Source organism: Panthera leo, chromosome D1, assembly GCF_018350215.1.
Source record: "Panthera leo isolate Ple1 chromosome D1, P.leo_Ple1_pat1.1, whole genome shotgun sequence".
Taxonomy (NCBI): Eukaryota; Metazoa; Chordata; class Mammalia; order Carnivora; family Felidae; genus Panthera; species Panthera leo.
The window spans coordinates 26995938-27014738 of record NC_056688.1 but is presented as its reverse complement, the minus strand read 5'-3'; the positions used below and the strand labels follow the sequence as shown (position 1 = coordinate 27014738).

The 18801-nt window shown below is 37.7% G+C and overlaps 1 protein-coding gene across 2 annotated transcripts in view; it reads left to right on the top strand.

The window, feature by feature from the left end:
• Nucleotides 1–18801, top strand: part of ZBTB44 (zinc finger and BTB domain containing 44) — a 70082-nt gene that overhangs the window by 36481 nt on the left and 14800 nt on the right. For both annotated transcript variants that reach the window (XM_042907260.1, XM_042907261.1), the window contains exon 2: nucleotides 2551–3624. In XM_042907260.1, coding sequence (XP_042763194.1) covers nucleotides 2607–3624 — 1018 coding nt within the window. In that variant the 5' untranslated portion in view covers nucleotides 2551–2606. The remainder of the gene's footprint in view (nucleotides 1–2550; nucleotides 3625–18801) is intronic.

Here is an 18801-nt window from a genome sequence, read left to right as displayed (position 1 = left end):
CACTGTGTGATCCCATGATAGCCTGGAACTCCTTTCAAATGCTTTATCACCTGGAAGAATTCTACTTTCATTAGGCCCTATCCTCAGTGATGCCTCTTCTACCTTGTACATTCAGAATTATTTCATTTGTTGCTTTCACTGGTGGATGCTGCACACCTTTTGTACCTTGGTTAGGAACATGTCTTTTTCATGAGGCCTGTTAGCTTATTGAGGTCAAAGACAGTGTTTTATTTGTACTTGTGTACCTCCCTTCATGTAATAAAGTGTCTCACATCTCTTGAATCCACTATTAAGGTTTCAATAATGTGAATAAAATTGGTTATAATTTGACTATTAGAATCCTGATTCAGTCTTACTAATACTTGTGCCCAAAACAAGGAGGTAAAAATAGTAAAGTTATGCTCAGTTATAATCCTACCATACCTGCCATATTGTGTACAGTTCTGAAAAACACTTTTTTTTTTTTTTTTTTTTTTTTTCCTGAGAGAGAGAGAGCTGGGGAGGGACAGAGGGAGAGAAAATCTTAAGCGGGCTTCATGCCCAGCACAGAGCCCAACGCAGGGCTTGATCCCGTGACCCTGGGGTTATGACTTGAGCTGAAATCAAGAGTTGGACGCTCAACCGACTGAGCCACCCAGGCACCCCCTTGGGAACCAGTCTTAAAGGAACATTAAAAAGTGAAGATTGTTGACAGCAAGGAGAGCAAGCAAATTTTAAGGAGCATTTAAAGGGACTAGGGATCTTTGAAGAAGAGAAATCATAGGAAAGAATGGAATGTGATTGCCATCTTCATTTTTGAAGGCTTTTTCAAGGGGAAGGAAAAAGTAGACCTACTCTGTATGACTTCGTAGTTTTAACCAAGAGTACCTGAAACCCTGGTTTTGTAGCAGTATGATGGAGTTTTGTTTTTTGGGTTTTTTTTAAGAAAAATTTTTTTAATGTGCAAAAAAAAAATAAAACCAGAGGGAATAAATATCCATACTCCTACCAATGATTCCTTTGAAGATGATGAACATTCCATTTGAATATGATACTTTATTCTGTATACAGTTTCAGAAGGATCTGTATACAGTTCCTTTAGGGAACTCATGAATCTCAGGTTAAGACCTCATGTTCTCTTGCGTTGTGTGTGTGGCATAGATACAAATACTCTTTCATCACGTTTTTCACTAAATATATAATAATAACTACTATTGAGTGTTCACTCTATGTCAGTAATTGTGCATTCATGTAATACTCAGAAGCAAACATTTTTCCAGGTCCATTAAAGATTCATCATCTCTAGCATTTTTTAAAATTGATGGTTGTATTTTTGAAGCATTTGAAATCTTCTTTTATCTAGAGACAACTTACAATAAGTATTTCTCCAAATTGGCTTTGTTTTGCATTTATTTAGTACTAACAGTAAAAAAAAAAAAGTTATTTATCACAGATAAAATGACTGATGTACATTGTTGATATTTTTTTACACTGGAAAAGTACTGTGATCTAAGAGTCAGAGGATCCAGATCGTCGCTTTGGTTGTCATTCATTGGTCACATAACTTTTCTGAGCATTAGCTTTCTTATCTTTACTAAGGGGATAATATAAGCCTTCCTGACTTCACATAGAGGGTGTAAAAAGAGGTTAGGGAGAAAGTGCTGTAAAAACTGAAGCGTTATTAGATGTGCTAATTTAAAACTATTTGAGAGTATCAGTTTTTTGTATTTTTAGTAAATAAATGTGAAATCTTGTCAAGGCAAAACTAACTTCTTTTTTTAAGGGAAAATCCAATCAACTGATTGATTTCTAACCATTTTTTAAAATAAATTTACTTCCAGAAAGGTTGTTTCATTGTATTGGTAATATAAATAAATTATTAATGTATTAGTAATATAAATAATACAACAATAATAACTGGTTTCATTTGTTGAGCATTCACAAAGTGCCAAATGCTGTGCTAACCACAGTATATATTGTTTCATTTAATCCTGTAATAACCATGGAGGAATTGTTGAGGAAAGAATCCAGACCTATCACATTCTAAAACTTGAAGTCTTAACTACCTATATTTATTCACTTCATAGCCTAAGAGAGGCAGTATATATATAGCATTGATGTTAAGAGGGTAAGCTGTGGAACCAGCCTGTCTGGATTTGAATCCTGGCTCTGCCACTTAATAACTTTCTGACTTTAGCAAGATAGTTAACCTTTTTCTGTTAAACAGGGGTAATGATGTACTTCTTGACAGAGAGATGACAATCAACTAAATTATCAAATGTGAAGCATTTAGAACAGTGTCTGACATATAGAAAGCACTCTTTAATTGTCTTATATACAAACTATTATTATTTAAAACTATCCAGCTCCTTTAAACATTAGCTCACAGACTCCACTGATAGGAGAGTTTGGGGGAATGTTAGAGAAAATAATATATTCTCTACCTTGAACTTTCTCACTACCATCCTTCAGCTTTTTTATTTAACACAGTGGCTACATGAAAATAAAGTAAGCCACCTTCTATTTCAACCACTAAACTATCAATTAATGCTTATTTTATATATTTTTTAGGACATTTCTGATTCATTTGCATCCTTGAAGAGCATCTGTAGAAGAGGAAGGAAAAGATGGGTGTGAAAACATTTACTCATAGCTCCTCTTCCCACAGCCAGGAAATGCTTGGAAAGCTAAATATGCTGCGAAATGATGGACATTTTTGTGATATCACTATTCGTGTCCAGGACAAAATCTTCCGGGCACATAAGGTGGTACTAGCAGCTTGCAGTGATTTCTTTCGCACCAAACTTGTAGGCCAAGCAGAGGATGAGAACAAGAATGTGTTGGATTTGCATCATGTTACAGTAACTGGCTTTATACCCCTTTTAGAATATGCGTACACAGCCACTCTGTCAATTAACACAGAAAATATCATTGATGTTCTAGCTGCAGCCAGCTATATGCAAATGTTCAGTGTTGCTAGCACCTGCTCAGAGTTCATGAAATCAAGCATTTTATGGAATACACCCAACAGCCAATCAGAAAAGGGTCTAGATGCTGGACAAGAAAATAACTCAAACTGCAATTTTACTTCCCGAGATGGAAGTATTTCTCCTGTGTCTTCAGAGTGCAGTGTGGTAGAAAGAACCATTCCTGTCTGCCGAGAATCCCGGAGAAAGCGCAAAAGCTACATTGTTATGTCTCCTGAAAGTCCTGTGAAGTGTAGCACGCAGACAAGTTCTCCCCAGGTATTGAATTCTTCAGCTTCCTACTCAGAAAATAGAAATCAACCAGTTGACTCTTCTTTAGCTTTTCCCTGGACTTTTCCTTTTGGAATTGATCGAAGGATTCAGCCTGATAAGTCTAAACAGGTAGAAAATACCCGGACTTTAGAATTACCCGGCCCATCTGAGACAGGTAGAAGAATGGCTGATTATGTGACTTGTGAGAGCACAAAAACTGCCTTGCCGCTGGGTACCGAAGAAGATGTCCGGGTCAAAGTAGAAAGGTTAAGTGATGAGGAAGTCCATGAGGAAGTGTCTCAGCCTGTCAGTGCATCTCAGAGTTCACTGAGTGATCAGCAGACAGTGCCGGGAAGCGAACAAGTCCAAGAAGACCTTCTGATTAGTCCACAGTCTTCCTCTATAGGTATAATGTCTTCTGTGTGTTTCATGATGTTTTTCTGTGTTTTTCAAGTCAATATGAGCATTTTTAAGTATCTTTTAGATCAAAGTTTTGTGCTGGATCCTGTAGGAAACATTAAAAAGAATAAAACATGATAACTGGATTTTTTTAGATGCTATTAGTACTTTTTTTTTTTTTTTATAAGTTATGGATTGGGAACGAGAGAGAATAGTTAAACGATTTCTGATGAGATAAAGGCAGATTATGTTACATATGAATTGTGAATTATTTTCAATGCAAAATATACCAGCTTTTAAAGATCCAGTTAGTGTTTTATTCTTTCTCAAAATATTTACTGAAAACTTACCATGTGCCAAACGTTGGGGATACATGATAAAAAAGACATAGTCTCTGCAACTGAGGATTTAATAGTCTAATTGAGAAAGCAGATGTGTAAATCTAGCACTAGGCTGGAGATATGAACAAAGTGTTAAGGCTTCACCACAGAAAGAGCAAGTTAACACTAATATATTCGAGATGTGTTTTAGTTAGTAAGTACAAGTTTGCCCAGGAAAGGGAATGACATTTCTTTGAAAATGAATAAAAGCACAGAGGTGTGGAAGACCTTTGCATGTTTGGTGAGTGGCAAATTCAGTGCAAAATAATGTGAATAAAGTATGGAAGCCTTCAAGTATTGGAAATAATGAGAGAAGACAAAATGAGCAGTTGAGCATATTGTGAAGAGTCTAAACACAAGTTTCAGTTAGGATTGCATTCAACTGCAGATAACAGATCCCTTCAAAGTGGCTTAGACCAAACAGGATTTTATTTTTATCACATAAAGTGTTCAGAAGTAGGAAGTCCAGGACTGGTATGGTGGCTTTACAGTGTAATCATTGGCCTAGGTTCCTTGCATATTTGTATCCCTTGTATATTTATAATCCACCATCCTTAGTTGGTCAGTTTCATCAATAAATTTATTGCTTCATGGTTACATGATGTTTGCTTCATCTTTAGCCTCATATTCTAGTAAGGGGCAGTGCTTGTGTCAGAAAAGCACAGATGTTCCCAGAAATCCCTAAAAAGCTTCTGCCAGATTATGTCATGTGGTCTTCCCTAGCTATAAGGGAATTTGAGAAGATGTATATTCACTGGGTATATAACTGCCTCAAACAAAATTGGAGAATGGATATTGTGAGCAACTAGCAGTGTCTCTGTCACAGCTAGGCCATTTAAGTTTGAATTTTATCCTAGTGGTAATAAGGAGTCTACCTTAAAGGGAATAAAAATAACACATTTACAGATAGTTGGGAAAATTAATTTAGTATTGGTATGCAGTGGAGGTTGGCTAGACAGAGACGGTCTCAGAAACCAGTTACACTAGTTGTTTTTCTATGAATGAAGATGCTTAGAGTAAAACTATAAAGATAATGGATATTAAGAGATTGAGAGACTTCATAAAGGGAGAATCATTACTGCCTGATGATATTGAATATAGGGATTGAGGGAATGGGAAAGGTTAGAGACCTCTAGGTGACTAGAAAAATAGTGATAACATTTTAAGTTCATTGATTTTTGTCATAATTTTTCGTATTATCCAAATAGAAATGTCTTATTATAATTAATCTTTTACAGTTACTTTTTCTTAGTGAATGGTACAAAAAATATTGGTAATTATGTAATGGGTAGGAGTCTATGAAATTCAGTTACTATAACTTGAAAATCATTGGAAGAAGGTGGGAACCTAGTTTTAAGAATAAGCCAACAAGGTCAATTTGGTTAATTATGCTTGGGTGATGGTCCAAGTAATGTTATGCTACAAAGCAGTTGAAAAAGGAAGATTGGTGAAATCAAGACTGAAGATTTCCAGTTTCGGTTTTTTGTTTTTGTTTTCTTTTTTAACTTTTTGTTTTTAATGTTTATTTTTGAGAGAGACAGACATACAGAGTATGAGCAGGGGAGGGGCAGGGAGAGAGGGAGACACAGAATCCGAAGCAGGCTCCAGGCTCCAGGCTCTGAACTGTCAGCACAGAGCTGGATGTGGGGCTCAAACCCATGAATCACGAGATCATGACCCTAGCTGAAGTCACACTTAACTAACTGAGCCACCCAAGCGCCCCTGAGTCTTTTTCTTTTAGCAGTGACTGAATGAATCTCAAGGAAAAAAAATATATAAGAGCTAAAACCAAAGGACTGATCCTTAAGAAATAGCTATCTTCAGGGAGAAAAGAAAAGCCAATAAAAAATAATAAAGAGGATTTCTCCAAAAGATTGGAGAACCAGGAATGCTGTATTAACTTTGTTGATTTCTTGAATTTTGACCCACTCTATGAATTTCCCAGTGTTGCCACAACAAAGTGTACCACAACTGGATTATTTTAAACAACAGAAGTTTATTCTTTCGTAGTTCAGAAGGCCAGAAGTCTGAAATCAAGGTGTCAGCAAGGCCGTGCTCCTTTGAAGGCTGTAGAGGATTTTTTTGCCTCTTTCCAACTTCTGGCAGTTACTAGTACTTGCTGTTCTTCAACTTGTAGTTGCATCCCCCTGAGTTATACCTGTCTTCATGTGCCTTCCTTGTGTTTTTGGCACCAAATCTCCCTTACCTTACAAAGACACCATTTCTTGTATTAGGGCCCCCCTACTCAGGATGACCTTGTCTAATTTGATTACATCTGCAAAGACCCTATTTCCAAATAGGGTCACATTCCTAGGTATCGGGGGTTAGGACTTGAATATATCTTTTTTAGGGAGACACAGTTCTACCCACAGCACCAATTAAAGATCATATTCCTGAATTTGGATCAAGTCATATTTTTCTTTTCTTTTTTAAATCCAGTATAACTATCATATAGTGTTATATTGTTTCAGGGGTACAATATAGTGATTTACCAATCCGTACATTACATGATGCTCATCATGATACGTGTACTCTATTTTTGAGAGAGAGAGCACAAGCAGGGAAGGGGCAGAGGGAGAGAGGAAGACGCAGAATCTGAGACAGACTCCAGGCTCTGAGCTGTCAGCACAGAGCCCGACGGGGGGCTCAAACTCGAGAATGGTGAGGTCATGACCTGAGCTGAAGTCGGACACCCAACTGACTGAGCCACCCAGGCGCCTCGGGTGATACGTGTACTCTTAATTCCCTTTACCTATTTCACTCAAACTACCTCTCCACCTTCCCCGTGGTAACATCAGTTCTCTATATTTAAGAGTGTTTTCGGTTTTCTTTTTTTTTTTTTCTTTGTTTTGTTTCTTAAATTCCACATATGAGTGAAATCATATGGTATTTCTCTCTCTGACTTATTTCACTTAGCATTTTACCCTCTAGGTCCATCCATGTTATTCCAGATGGTGGGATTTCATTCTTTTTTAATGGCTGAGCAGTATTGATTGCTTTGTGTGTGTATATGTGTACACACATATACACACATTACATCTTTATCCATTCATCTGTTGATGGACATGAGTCAAGATAGTTTTGAAGGGTTCAAGTGAACACACATTCAGTAATGTATTTGATGGCAGGAGATGTTAGCTATATGTTCATGAGTTTTTGTTAAATTACTAGTCTTTAATCCTCAACATTTTCTGAATAATTAACTATTTAATGAATATTACTGTTTTTAAGTATATTTATTTACTTAGCAGGGGAGGGGCAGAGGGGGATAGTAGAGAGAATCCCAAGCAGGTTCCATGCTGTCAGCACAGAGCCTGACACGGGGATTGATCCCATGAATCAGGAGATCATGACCTGGGCCAAAATCAAGAGTTAGACATTCAACCAACTGAACCACCCAGGTGTACCTGAATATTACTGTTTTAATCGTTTATCTGAGAACTTAGAAACCAAATATTAATCTTAATATCTTGCTAACTAGGCATGTGAAATAGTCTGATTTTATCACTCTCAAGTATATCTAATCAGTTCAGATTTTGCCTTTCTATCTTACTAACATGATTAAGAGAAGTTAGGAACTTCAGTAGAATATACCTATCAGTTATATAATTTACTTCCAATATATACTCTCAAAGATGTAGACTCTATTTTGAAGCTGACATGTGAGTAACTATGATCTGAATATCATATAGTCAAATAATCTAAAAGCTGTTTTCCTTGCCTTCATAGTAAATGTAGTAATCACTCTCAATTAACCTATCTTAACTTCAAATCTATACAATAAAACAAAGCCTTACAGTAAAGTTAAATTGCTATAGTAGGCAGTCAAAATATGTGGGCAGAAATGTCCACCAGTGGATGAATGGATAAAGAAGATGTGGTGTATATATATATACTCGGCAGTCAAAAAGAGTGAAATCTTGCATCTACATGGATGGAACTGGAGGGTATTATGCTAAGTGAAATTAGAGAAAGACAAATATCATATGACTTCACTCATATGAGGAATTTAAGATACTAAACAGATGAACATAAAGGAAGGGAAGCAAAAAGAATATAAAAACAGGGAGGGGGACAAAACAGAAGAGACTCTTAAATATGGAGAACAGAGGGTTGCTCGAGGGGTTGTGGGAGGGGGGATGGGCTAAATGGCTAAGGGGCATTAAGGAATCTACTCCTGAAATCATTGTTACACACTGTATGCTAACTTGGATATAAATCAAATAATAAATAAGTTAAAAAATTAAAAAAAAAAATAAAGTAGGCAGGAGTAAGGAAAAATGTTTATAGTACTTTTTTTTTCCATATTCCGTAAGAATACTTCATAAGAGTTATTTACTTTTACTTACTAATTTATTTAAAGAAGATATCTAAAAGTAGTTTGTCTTTCCTAGGGACTGAGAATATAATATTTAATACATCCATTATTACAAAATTCTGAAGTAATAATTTGGTTATCCATGAAATTAATCCATATAGGATTTTACTTGTTCTTTTAAGTTCCTTTTATTGCCAGTTGCACAGCATAGGGTTGTAAAATCGGACATCCCCAGTTTAGAGAATCAATAAATACAGCAATAAAAGAGAAAAAAGACTACTAAATTTAGGTTGGGTCCTGGTACTCAAAAAGGTGTGGTCATCAATATCTGGTATAGTTTAAGAAAAAATATAAGCGAGAAAGAATTCATAATATGGCTTTTTAATTATTTGTCTTGAAGTATCATCTTTATGTATCAAAGACAAAATAAATAGTACTATAAAGTCCACAGTTTGCTATGTTAAAGGAATTCAGTTTTTCCTAAATTTTAAAATCTGCCATTAAAAGTAAAGTGATTGTTACAGGGGTCAGTTAGAATATTGAGAGGTAATGTGACATTTTTCTCAGCAGTAGTGAATAAATAATTAGTTTGAAGTGGGCAGCTAGAATTACAGGTAGAATTACAACACTGAACATATAGAGAAGTCGTATAACTAGTGATTAAAAATTAGAATTTGGAGTCAGACAGATCTAGATTCTGTTACTGGTTTCTGCCACTTAATAGATGTGTGACTTTGAGCAAGTCCTTTAACCTCACTGAGTTTCCATAACTATAAGGTGAGGATAGTAATACCTGTCTATTAAGTGTGTCAGTGCCTTCCAACAAAAGACCACCAGGAACATAGTTCATAGTTCAACGTAGTTCAACGTAGTTGAACAGTTTGATGTGGTAGTTTTAAAATCTGAAAATCCCTAACAGTTACCCCAAATACACAAGGTAAATTAGTGTGCAGCAGGCACCTGTAAACCCTATGTTCACATAAGAAGTAGTATCCTAGTGGTGGGAGTTTGGGGAACATAAACATCATTCATTACAACAGAAGTGAGTCAGTTTTATGTCCCTTAAAATGAACAAATTCCTTGGGGCTCCTGGGTGGCTCAGTCAGTTAAGCGTCCAGCGTCAGCTCAGGTCATGATCTCACAGCTCATGAGTTCGAGCCCCACATTGGGCTCTGTGCTGACAGCTCAAAGCGTGGATGGAGCCTGCTTTGGATTCTGTGTCTCACTCTCTCTGCCCCTCCCTGGTGGGGAGTTTGGGCTAATATAAGTTTCATTCATTATGACAGAAGTGAGTCAGTTTTATGTTCCTTAAAATGGACAAATTCCTTGGCTAAAGTTAAAACAGTTTCTGCAAACTAGGCTGAAGTGTCTCCGAAGAGAACAAGCTCTGACTATCAGAAACAGGATAGCCCCAGTATTAGTGTGTTTCTGATTGAATAGGCCTTGATGATGGGATTGTAATGACATCAGCAGAAGCATTTTGATGATGTCAGATCAAGGAACATTTTTTTCACAAGGCTCAGAGCTGAGATATAATATGATACAATGGGCCATTAAAAGAGAAGCTACCTTCTGACATATTTAAAGGAATATTAAATTTTTTCAGATCAGACAGAGGATAATGGATTCAGTGATCTGTTAAATTTAAAATAGTAGCTAAAGGGGCACCTAGGTGGCTCAGTTGGTTAAGCGTCCGACTTTGGCTTAGGTCATGATCTCATGGTTTGTGAATTCAAGCCCTGCACTGGGCTCTGTGGTTGCTGTCAGTGCAGAGCCTGCTTCAGATCCTCTGCCCTCCCTCCCCCCCCCCCCCCACAACTCTCTGGACCTCCCTCACCCGTGATCTTTTTCTCTCCCAAAAAAATAAATAAATAAACTTAAAAAAAAGAGTAGCTCTGGTCCGGAAAAACCTATGAGTTTTGTTTTTCCTTAAGTGACAAAATGAGATCTTAGGGAGTCAAAAACAATAGGATAAAGATGAGAAATCACATTAGTTGTAATAGACAGGACTGGTGGTGATTAGTAATAAAGGGATAGATAGAAAAGACTACTGAAGAATCAGAAAATTAATCTTGGAAAAAGCTGTTCATTTTTGAAGTCTGTATCTTCTGGAGAATCCCTCAGAAGGAACGGATGTATAGTAGTTTGAAGGATGTGATGTATGTCGTTCTAAGTTAGGAAATGTGAATCTACTGAACAACACCTTGAAATTTTACTGCTAAATCAGTTGTTAATACCTTATCAATTCCTTTCTACGTGATACTCAGTGACAAATTTTCTCTGGTGGCATCTTTTCCAGAAGAACAAAACTCCACAGATTTTAAATCATTCAGAAGCTTCTTTGGTGAATGTTTTCAAAATGCAGCTCGTACTTGTTTGTGATAAAGTTGCAAATCTCTTAAAGTATATTCATTCATATCAGCTGGGAAAAGGTTAGAACCTAAGATTTAAACTGAAATTCCCACTTGTAAAAGGTAGTCTGTTATTAACTCCTAAGGAGATAACTTGTGGGTCCAAAAAAGGATTTATCTTACTGCTATCAAGGCTCTTCTGCTATCAAGTATTGCCATACTTAGGGCTGTGGAAGTCTGAGGGTTTTTAAGTGCTTTGATGATTATAGTTTTAGAATCCATTTACTCCCTTGTTTTGTTTTGTTTTGTTTTGAGGTAAGAAAACAGTAAACATGGTATTCAATTTTTTTAGCATTCCACTTGTGGGGTTCTTTGCCCCGTTTTTTGGGTCTCTTAAAACTTTTAATTTAGACCAGGGATATTTACTTTTATTATTAATATTCAGGTATAATTGATGTACAGCATTATGTAATCATGTGATATTTGCATGTAATCCAAAGTGATCACTGCAGTATGTTTAGTTAACATCTATTACCACACATAGTTACATAATTTTTTTTCTTGTGATGAGAACTTTTAAGACCTCTCTTAAGCAATTTTCAGATGCACAATGTAGTATTAACTATACTCACCATGCTGTACGTTACCTCCCCATGACTTAATTATTTTATACTGGAAATGTATACCTTTTGACCACCTTTACCTATTTCTCCCACCCTGCCAACCCTCTGCTTCTGGCAAGCATCATCTTTTCTCTTCTCTGTTATGAGCTCAGTTTGTTTAAATTCCACATATAAGTGAGCCTGGTGGCTCAGTCAGTTAACTGTCCAACTCTTGATTACAGCTCAGGTCATGATCTGACAGCGCAGAGCCTGCTTGGGACTCTCTCTCTCCCTGTCTACTCTTTACCTACTCATTCTCTCTATCTCTGTCTCTCTCTCAATAAAAACATTTTAAAAAATATAAGTGAGATCATACAGTATTTGTCTTCCTCTGATTTCACATAGCATAATGCTGTGTCAGTCCATGTTGTCACAAATGACAAGATTTCTTTTTTTTTGACTGCTTAATATTTGTTCTCATTTTTCTTGAAGTTTGTGGATGATAAGGACAGTGGAGAGTATGAGTAAGATATAAAATTTATGGAATTCTTCAGTAATAATACTAGTGAATGTGTGGTCCCGTTACTAGAGAATAAATTGGGATTTCCCCACTCAGGAATACAAAATCTAGTAATTTTTCCCCACCGTTACAGCATAGCTCTTTAGCATTGTAAGCCTCAGTCTGCCCTAAAAATAAACAATAACCAGAACAAACTGATTGCTCATTTGGAGGTATTTAAAAGTGTACTTCATTGTTTGGTCTGTAGCCATGCTTTTTTTTTTTTTTTTTTTTTTAAGGAACAGGACATCCTGTATTTTTTTTTTTTAATGTTTATTTTGAGAGAGTGAGTGAGCAAGCAAAGGAGGTGCAGAGAGAGAGAAAGACAGAGGATCCCCAGCAGCCTCCGTGCTGTCAGCACAGCCTGATGCAGGGCTCGAACTCACAGACCATGAGATCATAACCTGAGCTGAAACCAAGAGTCGGACACTTAACCAACTGAGCCACCCAGGTGCCCTGGTCTATATCCAGGTTTTACCAGGGTTGTGTCAGTGACAGCAAAGGCACACATTGGAAATATCCACAGCAGTGCCTTTTAAAATCCCCACTCCAGTGTTCCATGGTGTTGATGCATCTCAAGTGAACAGTCTTGTTTATGTCAGAAGCTCCCCCCAAAAATGGCCACTTGCAGCTCCAAATTGTCATTGGTGAAATGTGTCAGCTGAGAGATAAGTGTACTCGTTGGTGTTACAGAGAAGAAACATAAAGGAAGCAGATGTTTGACCTAGAAGAGATGGCAGTTTTGGATTGAGACAACCCGTTGAGAATTATGATGGTCCATAAGAATAATGCTTGTGTAACTTTTTATTTCAGGGCTTGGCTAAAGGACAGTTGTCATTGATCAGGAACCAGACAAAACCTGATTCTGGGCATATGAAAGTAAGCAGAGCAGTGTTCAGGGAAACAAAGACAAAATTGAAAAAGTATTTATATGGTTTTCCCTTTTTAAAACCTCTTCATTGAAAGAAGTTTTCTTTTCACTGAAATACAAACTTACAAAGGGGCACCTGGGTGACACAGTAGCTAAGTGTCCAACTCTTGATCTCAGCTCAGGTCTCTATCTCAAGGTCATGAGTTCAAGCCCTGCATTAGGCTCCATGCTAGGTGTGAAGCCTACTTAAAACAAAAGAAGAGAAAAAGAAATACAACTTACATACAAAATTCACCCATGAAAGTGTATACTTCAGTGGCTGTTAGTATATTCACAAAGTTGTGCAACAGTCTAAGTTTATAACCTTAGACTGTTTATAACCCCCCCCCCCGCCCACAGTCTAAGTTTATAACCTTTTATTTTATTTTACTTTATTTTATCATTTTATTTTATTTTTGAGAGAGAGAGAGAGAGAGCACAAGCAGAAGGGGGGCAGAGAGAGAGAGAGAGAGCACGAGAGAATCTGAAGCAGGCTCCAGGCTCCAAGCTGTCAGCTCAGAACCAGACGCAGGGCTCAAACCCATGAACCATGAGATCATGACCTGAGCTGAAGTCAGATGCTTAATGACTGAGTCACCCAGGCACCCCCCCCCCAAGTTTATAACATATTCATCACCCTAGAAAGAAACCCTGTTAAGCCATATAACTCTTAGCCGTGACTCCCTCCTAGTCTCACCCTAGCCCTAGGCAAATGCAAATACACTTTCTGTAGATTTGCCTCTTCTAGATATTTCATGTAAATGGGATCATGCAATATGTGGTCTTTTCTGACTGGCTTCTGTCACTTTCTGTAATATTTTTGGGTTTGTTTGTTGTTTTTTTTTGTCTTTTTTTATGTTTATTTTTGAAAGTGACTGCATGAGTGAGAGAGGGGACAGAGTATGCTAAACAGGCTCCTTGCTGACAGCAGAGAGCCCGATGTGGGCCTCAAACTCATGAACCATTAGATCATGCATGACCTGAGCCAAAGTCAGACTGAGCCATCCAGGCAGGTGCCCCTATATTTTCAGGGTTCATCTATGTCATACCTCTTAGATTTTTGAAAAGTTTTTTCTAATCAGAGATCTTCTGAACTCAGCCACCAGGGCCAGTTCAGATGGACTAATCGCCATCCTCATTATAATCTCATCCTCTTTTAGACAGGAGTCAGCACACTAGACAGATTATAGGAGCAGGAAGGCTAGCAAACAGTTTGACCAAGAAACAATGACAGATTTGATTAGATAACCAAAATATTCTCAAAAGGTTTTCTGGGAAATGAACCCACCACTGAAGGACTTTAGTGTGAAATATTTGAGCTCAATTCATAATGAACTTACCTCCCAGCCAAGGGCAGGTTGCACCTCAAAAAGGATTTTAGATGTACACTCTGTTAACAAGGTGCCCAGTGCAAGACAGCAAGAACTTCAGTTGAATCTTCACAGGTCCTCCATTTCTGCCAGTGCCCAGTTGCCAGAGACTACCAGAAGCACAACTATAATTAGCAGGTTGAGTTTGTTGCTCAGTTGCAGCATAGGAGATCACATACCTTGGGGTTCTTAGGACTTCTCACTAAGGGGGTGTTAGAAAGGGCTTAGAGGATTTGGCTTGTGTTAGGTGACTTTAGGAAGGATTTGTGGAAGTGGGGTTTGCTCAGGACTGGTGATATCAGTAAGCAGGGAAAACTGTGATTGTATATATATATTTTTAAGTTTATTCTTTTTTAATAAGAATACCCACCCAACATGAGGCTCTACACCCAACATGAGGTTCGAACTCGTTCATGATCAAGAGTCGTGTGCTCTTTTTACTGAGCCAGCCTGACACCCCTGTGATTGTGTATCTTAACAAATATCTAGGATTGCAGACTAATGTGAACCTAAAGCAGCAGTGACTTTTATTAACTAGAGAGGGGAATGTTTGATTTTTTCGTGATTGCACAATGACCTTGTTTTTGGCTCTGCTGAAACAAAATTATGTGTTTTGTCTCAGACCATTGTGACCTGGTCTGATGTTGGTGTTCTGTGTGATTATGTCCAACATAAAGCACCAGGATCTAGCTGTGAACACCAGGCCCATTCCTAAGTGTCAGTGTCAGGCCAGTTCCTGGATGTTAGGGGCTGCTTTTCTATTTGTCAGTTGAATGGGATAAAATCTGTATAACATTTGGAAGAATGGCTGGCATGTGGTAAATGTTCAGTAGCGGATGGCAACTGTAGTTATTTTTCACCACCAGGAGAGTTTTTGTGTCTTGGGTAGCAGCAAAAAACTGGAATCCGTTTGATGCAACAGAAGCTATCATACAGTACTTACTGGTGGAAGAGAACAGAATCTCTCCATAAGATAACCCCTACCATGGAAAGCTGGATTGTCTCTGTAACAATCTGCTTTACTTTTTCATAGGGTGAGAAGGTTCTTCCTGTTCAGAATTCTTAGCCTTCATTACCACTGCAAGCAGAATCGCTATAGTATAGAAAGAAAACTCCATCTTAAGAATTCAAGAAATAATTCAAGAATTCAAGAAACAGGGACACCTGGATGGCTCAGTTAAGCATCTCTCTTTTGATTTTGGCTCAGGTCATGATCTCACAGTTGTGAGATCAAGCCTTGCATCAGGCTCCATGCTCAGAGTGGGATTGTCTCTCACTCTCTCTCTCTCTCTCTCTCTCTCTCTCTCAGCCCCTCCCCCACTCACCATAAATAAATAAATAAATAAATAAATAAATAAATAAATAGAATAATTTTTAAAAACATAATTTATGAAACATCACCATACTTCAAGGAAAGTAATATTGCACGTATATTCTGTTGTTAAATTGATTCAGTTAAATTCCAGTTCATATGATTACTTGTGTTATCACTGGCAGAAACTTTAACCTCAGGAAAAAGATTTTTGTCAATAGTTACATAAGTGATACAGCACTATTTATGTGTCAACAGTATAGATAGAATTCTTAAAGTGTGCTTTAACTCTTCATTTAACTTGTGGTAGTTTTTATTTTTATCTTTTAGTGTATTAATAACCATGGGCAAGAGGACAATGTCCTCTGTTTTAAGAGGAAACATCTACTAGATGTATCTTATACTGCATTTTAGTTCTTTTTGACCAGCATTTTAAGCAAACTCTTGACAATGCTAGAATCACTCCAGAGCAGAGTGGGTTTTATTTCCACCTCACCAAGACTGCACTACCTCCTAGAAGTAGTGTAATCTGATTGTGAGGAGCAAATGTCAGATCAGTCTTCCTGACTTGCCCTAGTCACAACCTCCAGTCTTTTTTTGCAGGTCTTTGCCTGTAACCTTTAATATTGCCAGCACTCTGAATAACTGCAGAATACTACTATAAAGTAGATTTTTCTGTGTGTGTCCATGGTGATCAGGTCCAAATACTGGGAATTTTCCAGTTTTTATCCTAGGACAGATTGAAATGTTAATAATATTTAGTTCCCTTTTCTTTAAGGAAAAAGTGAGAATGGGGAAATATTGACAAGTGAACGTTTCTTAAACAGAATCAACAATATCAGGTCTCCTAAGCTGTATTAAAAACAAATCAAAAAGGGATACCTGGGTGGTCGACTTCCACTCAGGTCACGATCTCTGGGTTCATGAGTTTTGAGCCCCACATCAGGCTTGCTGCTGTCAGCGCTGTTGCTTTGTATCCCCTGTCTCCCTCTCTCTCTGCCCCTCCCCCTCCTTATGCATGCATGCTCTCTCAAAAATAAATCTTAAAAAAAAAAAATCAGAAGGATTTGGAATAAGTTGGATAAGTAGGCATAAGGAAAAGCGTAAACGTCTTTGATAGTAAGGGAAAGAGAAAAAGACAAGGCAGGCACTGGGGCGCCTGGGTAGTTCAGTCATTTGAGCCTCTGACTCTTGATTTCAGCTCAGGCCATTATCTCAGGGTTGTGGAATTGAGCCCCATGTCGGGGCTGAGCATGAAACCTGCTTGAGACTCTCTTATCTGCCCCTTTACCACTCACACACCTGTGTGTGTGTGCGCTCTCTCTCTCTCTCTCTCTCTCTCTCAAAAAAAAAAAAAAAAGAAAAGAAAAAGAAAAAGGCATGTGCAGAAATGCTAAACACACCAGTAAGGGTGAGGTTGAGGGGTGAGGAGGAGGTGTGCAGGAAGAATATGGATACAGTTAGGGATGAATGTAAATACACATAGTCCTGTCTCCTTTCAAAAATTTTATCAGTGTATTAGAACATAGTATAATAATTGGTGTTCTTGATGATTGCTATGAGTCATCAAGAAACAAATTATATTAGTATTCTTTTTTTAAGAAGTCAAGGCAAATTGTCACAAATTTTCTAGCACAGATCCCTTACTAAAGTAAGTTTGGATGCCTCAAAAGGGATTAGGTTATATTTTTTTTTTTTTTGGAAAATTTTATTTAAGTGGAAAATGTATTCATTTCCTAGTAATGCCAACTAATTCAAGTGTTCCAAAGGGGAAAATTGAAGTACTGGATTCTAAGTTTTCATCAGAAGGAAATTTCATTCTATTAACAGATGATATTTATTAAATATCCACATGTATATTGTATTATGCAAACTGTTACAATTAGTTCAGTTTAGCTTTCACTAAAATATTGCAAGCAAAAGCATGCTTGCTCTTAAAACTTCAGCAAGCTCAGGTTTTTCATTTGGTGAAACAGCATACAATAAATACATTGACAAATTCAGTCTCTGATTTGAACAGGCTAGGTTGTTTGATCTCCCCTCCCACTAAAAACAGCAATGTGGGTTTTGTTTTTTTTCTTAAGTTACCTTGAAAGTATTTGAAAGGATAATTAGGGACCTACCAGGTTAAATTTGGGATGGAGGGAGCACAACCCAGAGAGGTAAGTGGATGTCAGAGCACTAAAACTGGTTGTTTCCTAAGACATTTGTCAGAACACAAATTGGCTTTGGTTCATCAACTAAAAGAGCAAGGCAAACAGAAGTTAAGGCCCAGAGCATGTTAAAGTTGTGAAGTCTTAGAGAAGTTTCTCTACACTAAGTAGGGACCCCAAAGGACTTTCCCACTACAACTAAACCTGTTCCCCTTCCTCCAGTCTCCAGGGGACTGACTGTAGAAACAGCTGCCTTGGCAGTGAGCAAACTAGAAGATGGAAAGGAAAAGGGGTAGAAAACGTATCCCTGAGAAGTTGTAGCCAGTGACCAGCCTTCTTGCAGATTTAGATCCAGATTATTCCTTGCACCAGGAGGCCAGGGAATTTTATTGAATTTGTTTAAGTAGTGCCCTCCAGGAACCTAGCAGAAGAAGCAAACAAAGCTTCCCTGGAACAGGGTATATGCATCTTTACCTAAGCAAATCATTCCTCTACAAGTCCTTTTCAAGGGCCGTAACCACTGTGAAAAACAACCAGGGCACACAAGGAAACACGGCAGAAAGATAACCAACAGGAAAACAAAAACAGGCAGCAGAAATAAATTGGCGTAGTTTTCACGCACAGATATAAAATAAATATGCTTACTAGGTTTAATGAAATAAACAAGCTTGAACAATAATTACAGACAACAGTATACTATAAAAAAACTTGTAGCACATTTGAGGGGATAAAATAGAACTTCTAGAAGAGAAAAAAGTAACCAAAATAATTCTGTCAACCTTTTAGCAGCAGATTGGATTTTGCAGAAGAGAGAATTGATGAATCAGAAGATAAATTTAAACAAATCACCTGAATGCTACCCAGAGAGAGACTGTATTGTATTTTAGGGTCCTCCAGAGAAACAGAACCAATAGGTATATAGGTATATAGAAGGAGATATCTTAGGAGGGACTCAGTCACGTATTTATGGTGGCTTAGTCCCACAGTCCACCATCTGCCAGCTAGACCTGGAAAGCCGGTGGTGTCATTCCAATACAAATCTTGAAAGTCTGAGAACTGGAGGGTTGATGGTATAAGTCCCAAGTCCAAAGGCCCATGAACTGGAAGTGCTGGTGTCCAAGAACAGGAGAAAATGGATACCCCAGCTCAAGGAGAGAGAGCAAATTTACTCTTCTAACTTTTTGTTCTATTCTGGCTTCAACAGATTGGATGATACCCCACCGTGGTGG